The sequence below is a fragment of the Carassius carassius genome, chromosome 25 (assembly GCF_963082965.1).
Source record: "Carassius carassius chromosome 25, fCarCar2.1, whole genome shotgun sequence".
NCBI classification, from domain to species: Eukaryota; Metazoa; Chordata; class Actinopteri; order Cypriniformes; family Cyprinidae; genus Carassius; species Carassius carassius.
Window position 1 is genome coordinate 4,873,365 of NC_081779.1, and position 14,424 is coordinate 4,887,788.

Here is a 14,424-nt window from a genome sequence, read left to right on the forward strand (position 1 = left end):
TTGCAATGAATGATCCACGCTACAAACTGGAAATAGAGAAGATATAGTTTGTTTATGTTTATTAATTTAATAGACTCAGTTATCATTATCCTCTGGTAGCCTTCAGTAAAATCACGTGTCTAAAATGATTAAACATTAGTATTATTTTTTATTTATTTTTAATTCACACTGATAGAAAGCAATATTTTCCAATAACGTTAAACTGATTTTTTTTATTTTTTTACATTTTATGGGCATTTTTACTTTTATAAGGCTTTACCTTTATAATTTTTTTCTAGAAGTGCCCATTATCTTTTGAGTCAAATTCTTACTATTAATCAGTGAATTAGAATAATAAGACATTTGGGCTGTTACAAAGCAAATTAAATCAACACAGAAGCTGCATCTGAAGTGGCATTTTGACGTATTTACACACAATGCAGGACATGAATGCGCTTAACCTGCAATTACAAATGCATAAATAATGTTTTGATATGTTAAACATTAAAACGTTTAATGCTGACATTTAAAATGATTTAAAACATGAAAAAAGTCCAAATGTGAAATTAAAACTGCCAATAGGTGGTAGCAAATCACTGTTAATAAGTCAAGTCACCTTTATTTATATAGCACTTTAAACAAAAAAGATTGCGTCAAAGCAACTGAACAACATTAATAAGGAAAACAGTGCGTCAATAATGCAAAATACAAAAACTTTTTTTCTACATTACACAATGATAACAATAAATAATCAAATCTTTTGTAAGAATTTACAATTACAATGCTTCAAGAAACCAGTCATTTTATGGCTGCAACTAAAATAAAGAGCATATTTATTAAACCGCACTGCCTATAATAGCAAATAATTATCACAGCCATAGTTACTGCCAACTTTTTATGTAATGTCCTAAACAAGAGCTAGTGAATTAAATATGAATTTCATATCTGAAAGTACAGAACACATTATTGTTCTTCTCAGTAACATTTAGGGTTTTCTGAGACTTTTTCATCTGATGTCTGAGACCTGTCTGGCTGGGGATGTACAGTAGTTTGTAAGTCTTACCTCCCTCAAACTCATCATCTCTCCTTTCTGCTTCCCTTTCCCTGCTTTGCGCTCACACACACACACACACACACAATCGGATCACTCCTTTTTAGACGTTTTTTTTTTACTTGCAGCCAACCACAAAAATATGCTTGGAGTATTTAGCCTATTTTTTTCAACCTTTAAAACATTGCCAGGCTGCAAATATTTATATAAATATATCAGAGAGTAATATTTACTACTGTTGTGCAAGAGAAAACAGCCACAATTTGAAACAGCTTACAAATGGTGGTTATTGCACTCAAATTAGATCTGTCAGTAGCTGGAGTGGATAGGAGGATTATCCGTTAACATAAGACTTTTACATTGATCTTGTAAAACTGCGAGAGAATTCACTGTTCATATAAAACCAAAATATCCCTCCAAGTCACAGTGTAAAAGCTACCTCAGATTTGAAGTTTGACCTGGTTAGAGTGATTATTTCTTATATCCCTATAATATACACTACAACATTTTATTAAATGTTTAGATCGCTCACGAATATCTCCTATAGCTTAAATGTGAATAACGGGTAGCATAAACAAATCTCTTGCTTACCCTCAGCTTGAGTAATGCTGTCTCGCGTTATGACTTGTCCTCTGGCTTACACACTTCTGAGCTTGAAAAAAGAATTTACACAGCTTGCCAACAAGTTTTATAACAACCATATATAAACTGAAATTAAATAATGGGTTCAAGTCAGCAAACTGCATAGATAAAATGACTAAGCCAAACCAGCTATGCACAAGCAAAAAAATAAGAATGTATTCCCAAATACAACCACATGAATTAATTCACGACTGTTTCCTGCAATCGACTGCCATTACAACCAAAGCAATCACTGCATTCAAGATATTTTCCATTTAAGAAACTAAAACATCAGAAGTATGGGAATTGTTTATTCCAGGCCAAAACCAAAATACGGTATTACAAGTTTAGAAAATTGAAATTATGCATATTGTGAAAGACGAAGGTAAAAAAGGCAGTTAAGACCAGCATAATGAGACATGATGGGGTCGCCGTGCTTTGTGCACAAGCGGCACTCCAATGTAACCCTGAAGCAGGCTGGCCCACATCAGAACAAAAAATGCAGATGCTTTATGGTACTATGAACCAAGGTAAATGGTAAATATGAACCAAGAAATCAATACATAAACTGCCCCACCCACATCCCGCCCGTCAACTTAAGGATTGTGCAAAACATGGCATCTGAAGGTTTTATTGAAACACCTTGTACAAAACAAAGAGAGAAAAAAAACTAATTACATGGAATTTGTGCTTCAGAGCAGCACAAGATTAAGTAAAAAAAAATGGCTAAAGGAGGGGACGAGAAACAGAAATCATTTATCCCACAATTTGCCTTGTCGTGTGTCCATGCTTGAACAGGACAGGTCGTTTTAATAAGGGTGCCATACTAAAAAGTCTCAAATCAGAGGTAATCATTTTCAGCTTTTTTTCCTTTGAGAAGGGTGGAGTGGGGTGGGGTCTGCTGGGGGAAACAGCAGCACAACAACAGGGAAGGTTAGGTTAAGATTCAGGGAGGGGTCCGTTCACATCAGCTTCTAGAACCCGTGGACTTTGAGCTGCTCCTCTTTGGCCAGTTCAATCTGTGAAAATGAAGGAAATGGGTCGATTAAATCAGCTACCATGAAAAGCCCAACAGATTACATGCCAAAAAAACCACTGAGTTCATACATACATCAGTGAGAAACTGGCAAATGTTCTTGCGCTGATCACCTTGCAGCTGAATTACTTCACCATACTCAGGGTGCTCAATCACAGTCCCATTGCAGGCGAATTTCTGAAAAAAAAATGTAAATATGGGAACGTTAAAAAAGATCCACTCATGAAACCATAAAACAAATGAAAGTGCATTATCTTAGACCGAATTAAATGACAACCTTCTTGAAGGCCTTGACTAGCTTCTTTTTATCATAGTCGTCGGCTATGCCCTGAACCGTGGTCAGAGTCTTCCGTCCGTTCCTCTGTTGAATTCTTATGTGGATGTAGTCCTCAGTCCCAGCTGGGAGCCGATCATCACCCTTAGTTGCATCAGCAAAGGGGTCTTCGGAAAGATAAACAAACAACATTAGCCATGTTTGTCCTGCTTTGGTGGTTATAGGTCACGTGTGATCTGCTCGACACAGCTCAAAGTTAATCTTTCAACTAGGTCACCTCAAGTACTTTATCAATTAAGGACAACAAATCTAATTAGTTCTATCACCTCAAATATTTCCACATGTAAAATATGATTCTGTAGGCTCCTCACAAGAGCATGTTGGAACAAAGCAAACCAGACTGTTCATTAACCGTTCGTGTGCCGGATCAGCTCGATACATCTTAGGCTTGATCTAATTCCTTGTAAATGTAACGATTGAGGTTTTACGTGTTAAGTTAGTTTTCTGTCATCTTGACATTAATCCAAACCCGGAACCATCGAGATGTTTCGGGATAAATCTAAAAATAATAAACCGTCATCGACTGGCGTCTTCCATTTTGTTTCTCTTCCAGAAAAAACAAGCTGGCGATCAAAATGGTTATGTTGGTCGTCGAGCATAACCTCGATTTAATTCGAGATAATCTCGACGCTAACCAACTAATAAGAGCTTTAAAACGGATTTAAGACGGTTAAGATGTTTTAATAAAGCGAATAATCGACATTAGAAGAGCAAACCTAACAAGAATAAAACAAACAAGGCCTAAGTTGACGTTTCTGCGATTTTAGACGACAGAAAAATACGTTTATTCAAATACGACGCTAGTTAAAATCAATCAGAAAACGATTTTGTGTTAATTTGTATTTTTAAAACCCCAGAGTAATATTTATTCGCCAAGCATCAACATAACGCTGTCGTTTTCAGTCGCCCCTCCCCCACACAATCAAATAATACGTTTTCGAGTCTTACCAAAAGTTTGGAGGTTCTGGATAGCGGACATACGATAAGATTCCCTTTCCCTTCGGACGCAACGGGTAGTCTTGCGGTTTTGTTTTCTCGGGAATCTGGCCTGATTAATGAGGGGATTTCTTCTCACTCGGTGCTTCTGTAGCGACTGCCGAGCTTACAAAATGGCGACGCTTGTGTATCGGGGCGCTTGAGATCAGCTCTGTTTAGCCCCGCCTCCAACTGGGGCCATGACGTCACCCATACTCAAAGACGAGACTTAGGTCTCTGCAGAGCAAAAGTGGGCGTTTATCACCTTATGGGTGTTTTCAAACTGCTGGGTGTAAATCATGCAATCAAAATGATCCCCCTTACCCAACCCCACCCTTAGACCTAACGTCACAATGACGTCAGCCAATCAGGTATCATGGTGTAAAAACACCCTGATCTGGTAACTCCCATTACTTTCCTGCAGAGACCTATACTTGTGTTTTGCAGTGAGGACCAGCTAAAATGTAGACATGTATTATAGTTATATTAAAATATGATTTCCTGGTTAAAGTACTGTTGATGCTTGTGGTACTTTGGCATTGTTTACGGAGAGAAGTAAGATGATAATCCGTAGCAGTTACAAATTATTATTACTTACCTATAAGGCCATAAATGGTTTAGCTCCTAACTAGTCTTCTACCACGCTACAATCCATCATGCTCCCTAAGGTCACAAAACTCTGGACTTTTGGTTGTTCCTAGGATTTAAAAAATGTAAAGTTTTAAAAGTCCATTAAAGGAGGTAGAGCTTTTTTCTCATGTGGCTCCCAAACTCTGGAATAGCCTTCCTGATAATGTTCAGGGTTCAGACACACTCTCTCTGTTTAAATCTAGATTAAAAACGCATCTCTTTTGCCAAGCATTCAAATAATGCATCTCATAATCTTGGACTGCAGTTATATCTGATCAAATTCGCATTCTTATTCTTTAGCTAGGGTTAAACTAATTAATTTTACTTTGTTGGAACAGCAGCTATGCTCTATTTGTTTCTCTGTTACTGCTGAGATTTACATCCCGTGGTAGCTAGGATTTACACAAGCTCCAGTCTGGATCCAGAACACCTGAGAAGAGATGATGCTGACCCTCAGAGGAGTTCAGATGATAACACATCTGACATGCTATGTGATAAGACATGCTAACCCTGAATCAACAAACAGAACTAACAAATATTGCTTCTTATGCAATCACATAATAATTGCTGTTAATAGTGTTCATGGTTAGGTTGACTACGTCTTGTATTATTTTTTCTGAAAATTCCTGTCATTTGCACATAAACTGACAGTTACCACTTATAAGCTACTACTAAATATTGTAGAAATGTAATTTTCTGTAAAGTTGCTTTGCAATGATTTGTATCATAAAAAGTGCTATACAAATGAACTTGAATTGAATGATAATAAGCCTTAAAGGGACAATAAGTAACTTTTTAGGTATTTTATTATCTAAAATCAATATTTTTATTCATAAATATGCCCTCAATGGTGTACAAATACCTATGCCAATGTTTAAACTAATCCTCGTAAATGAAGAATTTATTATCTTTATATACATGGGACGGGTAGGTCGACGGAGGCTTCCATGTAGTTCCGCCATCTTGCAAAACTATAATAGCAGAGAGGGACAAAGAGTACTAAGCCAACGCGTTTCCACAACGCGTTTTCGGTCAGAGCCAGAAACGCAGGTGCAGAGCAGTGAGAGGCGCTTGAAACTGCACCGGCAAGTTTAAAAGTCTGGATTGCATTCTTATTATGGACCATACATATGTCGCGCCACAGGAGAAGAAAACATCGTCGCCAAAACGAAGTGCTATTAGAAGACATCCTGTCAAAGCTTTTTGGTACATATCGCCTACCGTAGATGCAACGCGCATTTGAAAAAGCGAGGCGCTGGAGTGCAAAATTAGTTTGAATGCAAAATACAATTTCACCACTAGATGGGAGTAATTCCTACTTACAGTCCCTTTAACCAGGATAGACAAAATCATAATGGACCTTTTTGATGCATTTCGTCATTAGCATCATCTTAGTATTATTATTTTTTTAATGTATGTACATTTAGTACACTATAGGCCTACTGTATTATTATATTACCGTTTGAATCAAATTACAAAAAAAAAAAAAAAAAACGAAATGGGAGTGTCTTATTTCAACAACACGTTTTATTTGCTTTTTAAAGGTTAATATATATATAATACATATATATATATATATACATACATATATATACAATGACAAAAAAAGAATAAAGGAATATTTTCTGATTTACTGAGCCGAACGCTGAATAAAAATTCTGCTACACGTAGTTTATTAGTCAGATTTACGCTGAGAAAATAATAAAATATCCCTAAATATATAGGCTATGTATATGTATATATTCATGAGTGCATGACGCCTCTATATACACATTATATATATATATATATATATATATATATATATATATATATATATATATATATATATATATATATATATATATATATATATATATATATATCAAGATTATAGTATAAAATTATAAATAGTATAAATTATAAAATAAAACCAATGATTATGGGATTCGATTACATAGCCCTATAACATCTTGCTATAAATGATGTTGTGTGTGAAAGCAGCAGGGGAGCACTTTCAGACGGTAGATGGCAGCCTGTAATAATTGTTCGGATCAGTAGTAAGGTGAGGGACAACACGAAGTTATTCGAGAATGTTTTTATTTTTTCAAAGTTCAAAGAATACATCACAAACTAATTCATATGAGGTAAATTAATCTTGTAGCCTACTTCAGTCTTGTCATGTCAAACTACGTGAAATAATTCGGTTTTCAGTGATAAATAGGCATTCAAAATCTCTTTGGATAGCCTATAAAATGTGCCAAACTGAATTTTAAATCAATTAATTGAATTTAAAGAGCAATTCCTGGAATTCCATTTAATATAAAAAATACAGTCAAAAGAAAAATGTCATTTATGATGTCCATGGGGTAAATTGATTTTTATTATTATTATTTATTTTTATTAAATTTTTTTGCTTTAGCCACTTGGTGGGGAACTTTACTCATGGGACAAACTGGTTAAAGTCAAGATTTTTGTTAGATATTTTTGTGATTTTCCATTTAGGTATTCGACCGTTAAAAGACTGAATACGTTTATGCTTCAGAGTGACATCATTTTTATTGCTTGAACTGCATTTCCACCAGAAGACCTAATATCTATGGCAGTTTTGTTATCTTTTATTTGACAGTGGATCGCTTAAACTTCCTTGTTACTTGTGTTATGGCAGTGTCTGGCCCAGTAATGGTTTCCAGACATGATCACTAGCTTTGACATCTAATGGCAAAACCTGATGGCTTTTTTGTGTTGCTAATTGCCAATAGACAAGGAGAACTTGCTACTCTGGTGAGTAAACATTTGATAATTTAACATATAATATCATTTTTTTTAAACCGTTATACACATATAATATCAAAATAATGTTTATTATAGTTTATTATTATAATAAAGCTATAATCGTAAGTTTGCTGACATAGTGCTAGAGTTTAGCTCTAACCATAATCAAGCAGACTGCTGATCTGACAGTTGTCCACAAGACAATCATTGACACCCTTCACAAGAAGGCCACAAACATTCATTGCCAAAGAAGCTGGCTGTTCACAGAGTGCTGTATCCAAGCATGTTAACAGAAAGTTGAGTGGAAGGAAAATGTGTGGAAGAAAAAGGTGTAAAACCAACCAAGAGAACCCCGGCCTTATGAGGATTGTCAAGCAAAATCGATTCAAGAATTTGAGTGAACTTCACAAGGAATGGACTGAGGCTGGGGTGAATGCATACACATGTGTCAAGGAATTTGGGTACAGTTGTCGTATTCCTCTTGCTAAGGCACTCCTGAACCACAGACAACGTCAGAGGCGTCTTACCTGGGCTAAGGAGAAGAAGAACTGGACTGTTGCCCAGTGGTCCAAAGTCCTCTTTTCAGATGAGAGTAAGTTTTGTATTTCATTTGGAAACCAAGGTCCTAGAGTCTGGAGGAAAACCAAAGTCACCCATTTACCAAGCACCTCATGCTTCCTTCTGCTGACCAGCTTTTTGAAGATGCAGTTGTCATTTTTCAGCAGGATTTGGCACATGCCCACATTGCCAAAAGCATCAAAAGTTGGTAAAATGACCATGGTGTTGGTGTGCTTGACTGGCCAGCAAACTCACCAGTTTTTTACTGTAGTGATTATAACCGCTGTTTTATATACCACCCGATGCCAATACAAACAATGCTCTTGCTCTCCTATTAAATGCCATAGACAAACAATAGAGTATGTACCCTGATGGTGTTCACATTATAGCTGGAGATTTCAACAAAGCAAACCAAACTAAACGTTAAGTGCCCTTTTATACCAACATTTAACATGCCTACATAGCCAGGTCTTCACTTGAATCTTAATCTTACTGTTATGCAGTTTTTTCTCTCTCTTTCCCCCTTTGGGGAGACCTAGTGCAATATACACTTGTGTGCAATATAATTCTCAACTTGCTTGTTGAAGGTTAGTCTCAAGTAACTCAAACTCTTTATTGTGCAAGTACGTAACATTGTTAAATTGTGACTTGTGCATTTGTTAAATGTGATATATGTAAATTTATGTTGGGGGAAGCTATCCTAATTTCATTGTACGTGTGTATAATGATAATAAAGGCATTCATTCATTTATTAATTCATAATTTAGTTAAGAGAACATAACACTCTTGTAATCATTCTATCAGTGTTTCTCAGCCCTGCTGTTCATTTGAGGTGTCTCAATAATCTGACACACCCAGTTCAGGTCACGGAGCAGCACATTACTAATGATCTTATGAGGTGAATCATAACTTTGATAAGAGACAAAAACAAGAAGGATTGAGAAATCCTGGTGTGGATCAAGCAACAGCACCCACTGGGACAGTAATCAGCAAATGGAAGCTGTTTCGAATCAGACACTCCCTTGAAAATCTCCCTGTGTCAACAATTACACTTGTGAAAGAGGACAAAAGTTTGCAGGGCTGAAAGCTTGAACATAGCTCAGTTACACCCAAACAAACACACACACACACACACACACACACACACACACACACACACACACACACACACACAAAACAAGTACTTTAAAGTAGCCTGTGTCCGTAGCCTTTTATAGCATTACATTCAGTAAGACAAGAAAAATATTTTTAGGCAAGAGTCTTTATGCTGCGGGGCTGTTTTCAACAAAAGGGACAGGAAATCTTGTTAAAATACAAGAGCGGATGCTGGAAAATGTTTCTCAAGTTTTTGACTGCTTGGAAAACAAGGCCAGATTTTTATTGGAATGGCTCCAGGAGTGTTTTTCCTGGTGCAGTAACTTTTGGCTTGTTTACTGAGGTTTTAAAGACACGAAGGCTTAAAGCTGCAATGAAACAAAATGGATTGTGAAAAGCGCTAGACAAATAGAATGACCTGACTTGACTTATTAATTCATCATTCTCTTCTGTTGGACAGTGTTTACATTAACAGGGCTTAAACTGCCAGATGAGATTGATATTGAATGCATATTGTAAAAACATGCTGTGCTCTCTATGAAGTTGTCATCTTTTTAATTATGGAAATTTTACCACAACAGTGCTTCATACATCAGTATAACAGCTTTGAAAACTGCCTTGTCAGAGTCTTTTCAAGAGCTTTACGAGTAATGCATATAACATAACAACTCACATGAGCAAGCAACTTTCCAACAGAACTTTTCTCATTTGTATAAGCACTTTATTTGAGTAGCTCAAGGGATAATTATTTTGAGGATATTTTTAAAGAGTGTTTCTTCTTGTACATACATGAAAATCAGTGTTACTTTGTACCCCACTAACTTTCATAGTCCGGATGATATGACAGATGAAATATTTTTCAAAATATCTTCTTTTGAGCTCTACAAAAGCAATATGAGTGTGATGTAATTTCAGGTTTTGAAAAGTGTTATCCCTTTAAAAGCATACAGTGTTTTGGCAAAGCACTGCAATGAGGAAATGTGACCTTATGAAAACAAACCACACCGTGCCACGGTGGGCTGCAAACTGGGAGGAAGGCAAATGAATGGACAGCACATGTAACAGGAAGAACTGGTCGGAGCAGATTCAATGAGAGCGAGGATATTTACACAGCAAGACAACATCTGAATGTCGGCAGCATTCTATTTTGGAGATCTTTGCATGAACTGCCACTATCTTTCACATACACCCTGGTGTTGCCGTTTATTCCAGGTGGATGTTGACAGATTAACTGCGTCTATAAACTGGAATTTGTAATGAATTTAAAGCACCATGCTATCATTGGCTAAAGTGTGCTGATTATCTTTTGAGATCCGCTCTTCAAAAGGATGAAGACTCAGATAATTTGGGATAATATCTACAAAATGGGAAGTTGTGGCCTAATGGTTAGAGAGTCGGACTGGCAATCGAAAGGTTGTGAGTTTGAGTCTCGGGCCGGCAGGAATTGTGGGTGGGGGGAGTGCATGTACAGTTCTCTCTCCACCTTCAATACCACGACCTAGATGCCCTTGAGCAAGGCACCGAACCCCCAACTGCTCCCCAGGTGCCGCAGCATAAATGGCTGCCCACTGCGCTTGGTGTGTGTTCACAGTGTGTGTGTGTTCACTGCTCTGTGTGTGTGCACTTCGGATGAGTTAAATGCAGAGCACAAATTCTGAGTATGGATCACCATGCTTGGCTGAATGTCACGTCACAAAAAAAATGGGGCTTAGATGTTTTAACAATGCAGACAGAAAATGTCCAGTGTTATGTGTTTGGCATGTAAAGGTCACAACAGGAGTTTCTGCCTCATTGAAAAATCAATAGCAATTGTTTAACAAAGATAAGAAGGATCTCAAGATCACTCAGTTATCTACTGTTCACTTATCAGGCAAAGCGTGATACTGACCATTTCAGAAACACTGAAGACTACTGTTCTTGAATCAGAGAGATTCAACTTAAAAGAATAGCTCACTGAAACAAATCTGCAGACTTACACTCAGGCCATCCATGATGTAAATAAGTTTGTTTCTTCATCTAAAGAAATTGCTCACTTGCCCACCAATGGTTCTTCTGCAGTGAATGGGTGCCGTGAGAATGAGAGTCCAAACAGCTGATAAAAACATCACAATAATCCGCAGGTAATCCACAAAACTCCAGTCCATCAATGAACATCTTATGAAGTGAAAAGCTGGATGTTCGTAAAACAACATTTTTAACTTCAAGCTGTTACTTCCAGCTAAAGAACAAGTCCTCTATCCATTGCTTTCTCCAGTGAAGAAGTCATCTTGTCTTCTCAAGAGAAATATGTACAGATCAAACACTGTTTACAAGCAAAACCAGTCCAAAACCGTTCTAAACAATAACATGTCGGTGGCTTTTGATGTGATATTTTTACTGGAGGCCAGAAGCAATTGTTTAAAATGCCTTAATAGATTTATTTCTTATAAACCACAGCTTTTTTACTTCACAAGACGTTATTTGATGGACTGGAGTCATGTATATTGATTGTGGAATATTGTGATGTTTTTTTCAGCTGTATTCTGACGGCACCCATTCACTGCAGAGGATCCATTAGTGAACAAGTGACGTAATGCTACATTTCTCCAAATCTGTTCTGATGAAGAACAAATTTATCTAAATCTTTGATGGCCTGAGGATGAGTACATTTCCAGCAGATTTTTTTTTCATGTTTGGTGTTGCTAGAATTGCTGTTGCACATGCTTCTGGGTGGGTAATCTAGCCGGTGGCGGCACACCCAGTTGTACTAGTATTTGTTTTCAAATGAGATGCTTGTTTTTTGCAGGATTATCTGAGAGAAACTGCATTGATGTGTTAATACTGTCACAGTCAGCCAACTGAATGGGAATAGAGCTTGGACTACTCAAAGATAATTGGGGAGTAGAAAGGAAAATTAATGTACTCAAATTCTGGAGAAACACACTGAGTTTGTATGTGAAATCAAGCCATTAAAATTGAAAATGTAAATAATATAAAATCAAAGTGATGCTAAATTTGCTTCCTGCTGTGAATTCAATAGCACCTTGAATTCAATTAGACCCTTCGAAATAAAGCCTCCAAAAGAGGGTTTTCACAGCAATACCAAAGAAGAACCACTGGTAACATTTTTCCTTTGTATGAATTTTAATAATCTAAAAAACCTTTTTCTACTATAAAGAATCTTGTCTCTTGAATGGAAGGGTCCCATGAATGTTAAAAGTCCATCATGGGCCTTAACCCTAACCCTAGCCCTAACCCTAATGCCAATAAAGACCCTTTATTTTAAGAGTATACAGATCAAGAAAACAACATTAAAACTGTAAAAAGCTCAAAGCATTGATAATAAATACTATTTTGAATCGAAATAAAATATATGGTCTTTTTTACTGTACACTACAGTCATCTACACTTGTTCTTGTGGAAATGGTTTTAAATCCATTCAAGTATGATTCAGCAGGAACACATCACTGTAATCTTATACTGTAATCTTCTATAAGAAAGCACACGCTGGGCTGACATTCAGCATGTGCTTACAGCATCTCAAATGCAAGCCAGCTGGAGAACAGATTTCATTTGCAAAATTGTGTAATAAAGCATCAACAACATATTTCAAGTCTGAGGGAATTGTTTCAAGATATGCACCAAAGACTAAAATGATTCCTCACATAAGCTCCTTTGCTTGTTTTCGAGCTTGTGGGGAGTCATTTAGTTGGAAGAGAATGTGTTTTTGCAGACAGAGTTTGGTCTGAACTGGTTAAGATTTACCTAATATTCAAATCACCACAATACAACATTTACTCACACACTTAACCCTCTATTGGCAATGTTACTTCAGGGTAACAAACTCAGGGTACCTTTTGAGTATTTATGCAACTTCAAGAAAAATGTAAATAGAATGTTAACCTAGAAGCCAATTATCTTAGATTCTGTCATTGAACATTACGTTTTTAATAATCTTACATAAGCTAAGTACTTGAATAAAATTTTTTTAATCTTTTAAATTGCACATTATGAACACTGAATTTAACCCATAATTTCAACTTATTTTAAAAGAATATGCATGCAATAGAGGATTTTACGGTCATCTTTGTTTTTATTTCTATTTTACTAAGCCTTTGTTTGCACATTCCTATGGTTTACAGTGTTTTCTGCCTTTGGCATTTCACATCAAGTGTACTGTAACCAGGGCAGGTTTCTGCAACTCTGAGATAACTACAGCACCTTATAGGGCAGTAGTCCTGGGATTTCCCTGCAAACACTGATGGGAGTCAAAACCACTAATGTTACAGGACACACAAAATGTATTTGCATATACTCTTTCAGTAAGACTTTTCTAAAAGAAACTTATATTCAGCAGTGATGCATGCAATTGATCAGAAGTGACAGTAAAGACAATGTTTCATTTCAAATTCATACTATTGCCAGAATTCTTTGATATAATGGCTAATGGAAGCAGTACAACTGTTTTTGACATTGATTATAATTTCTTGAGCATCATGTGACACTGAAGACTGGAGTAATGATGCTTAAAATTCAGCTTTGCATCACAGGAAGAAAATTCATTTGAAAATACATGTAGAAGTCTTTTCCTAATTTATTGCCAACAGACAAATGCAGTGCTTGTCTGCAAGCTCACACATTATTCACAAATTTCACAGGGACACAATAAAAGTTAGTTCAAGCTCGGAAAGTATAAGCAACAGTTCCTTTCCATCCCTGGCAACAGCAGTGGAAAAGTCATGTATTATATTCCACAGTTCATTGCCCAACAGCAGCATGCAGCTGGATGGTTAAAATATTGGACATTTGTGAGATATTGGCTTACGTTCCTCTGTTGGGCTGCATTTGCAGAACGGTTACATCAACAGACCTTAAAAGGGCAACTAACATCTGCAGACAAGCTGAGCCGAGCTCTAAGAATATTACTTCAGTATATTTTAGGATATCAGACTAATCTTGGGAGCAAGTCATGAACATGCACCAGTTTTGGAATAATTGTAGTCTTACATTGAAACATAAAGATGTCAGCATAGGAAAACACTGACAAAACGATGCACATATTTTAGATTTCAAGTGTGCAAATTTATGTAAACTTAAAAATAAAGGTTCTAAAATAAGTTTTTTGTAGTGATGTCATAGAAGAACATTTCGCAAGAACATCTGACAGCAGTGTGTGAATGAAGTGGGCGAGTGATTGATGGGAGGGTGTAGGTCACTGATAGCAGTTTTTCTGCTGTCAAGCCCGTGTTTACTTTGCCAAACCCTGAAGGAGAAGGAATGAAAGAATCTGTCCCCTAGTCTCTGGATGTTACCCAACCTGTGCTTCGAATCATTCTGACACACCCTCTGTTCTCAAACGCTTGTCTAAGGTTCACGGGCCACAGATAGAAACAGAGGGGCAATCTAAGCGTT

The 14,424-nt window shown here is 36.7% G+C and overlaps 1 protein-coding gene across 1 annotated transcript; it reads right to left on the reverse strand.

Moving 5' to 3' along the window:
* Nucleotides 1-1,944: 1,944 nt before the first annotated feature.
* LOC132103959 (eukaryotic translation initiation factor 1b-like) lies at nucleotides 1,945-4,153 on the reverse strand. Its single transcript, XM_059509071.1, has 4 exons — nucleotides 3,970-4,153; nucleotides 2,965-3,128; nucleotides 2,763-2,864; nucleotides 1,945-2,670 (listed from the first exon to the last, which is right to left on the reverse strand). Exons 1-4 carry the CDS (start codon nucleotides 3,998-4,000, stop codon nucleotides 2,626-2,628), a joined length of 342 nt encoding a protein of 113 aa, XP_059365054.1. The 5' UTR covers nucleotides 4,001-4,153; the 3' UTR covers nucleotides 1,945-2,625.
* Between the last annotated feature and the right edge of the window lie 10,271 nt (nucleotides 4,154-14,424).

Bases quoted from the DNA above. Each gene is read 5' to 3' on its own strand.
- LOC132103959 (XM_059509071.1), bottom strand. From the start codon at position 4,000: ATGTCCGCTATCCAGAACCTCCAAACTTTTG. The intron at 3,129-3,969 runs GTAAGACTCGAA...ATCTTTCCGAAG, and splicing joins CCAGAACCTCCAAACTTTTG to ACCCCTTTGCTGATGCAACT. The intron at 2,865-2,964 runs GTTGTCATTTAA...TTTTTTTTTCAG, and splicing joins TAGTCAAGGCCTTCAAGAAG to AAATTCGCCTGCAATGGGAC.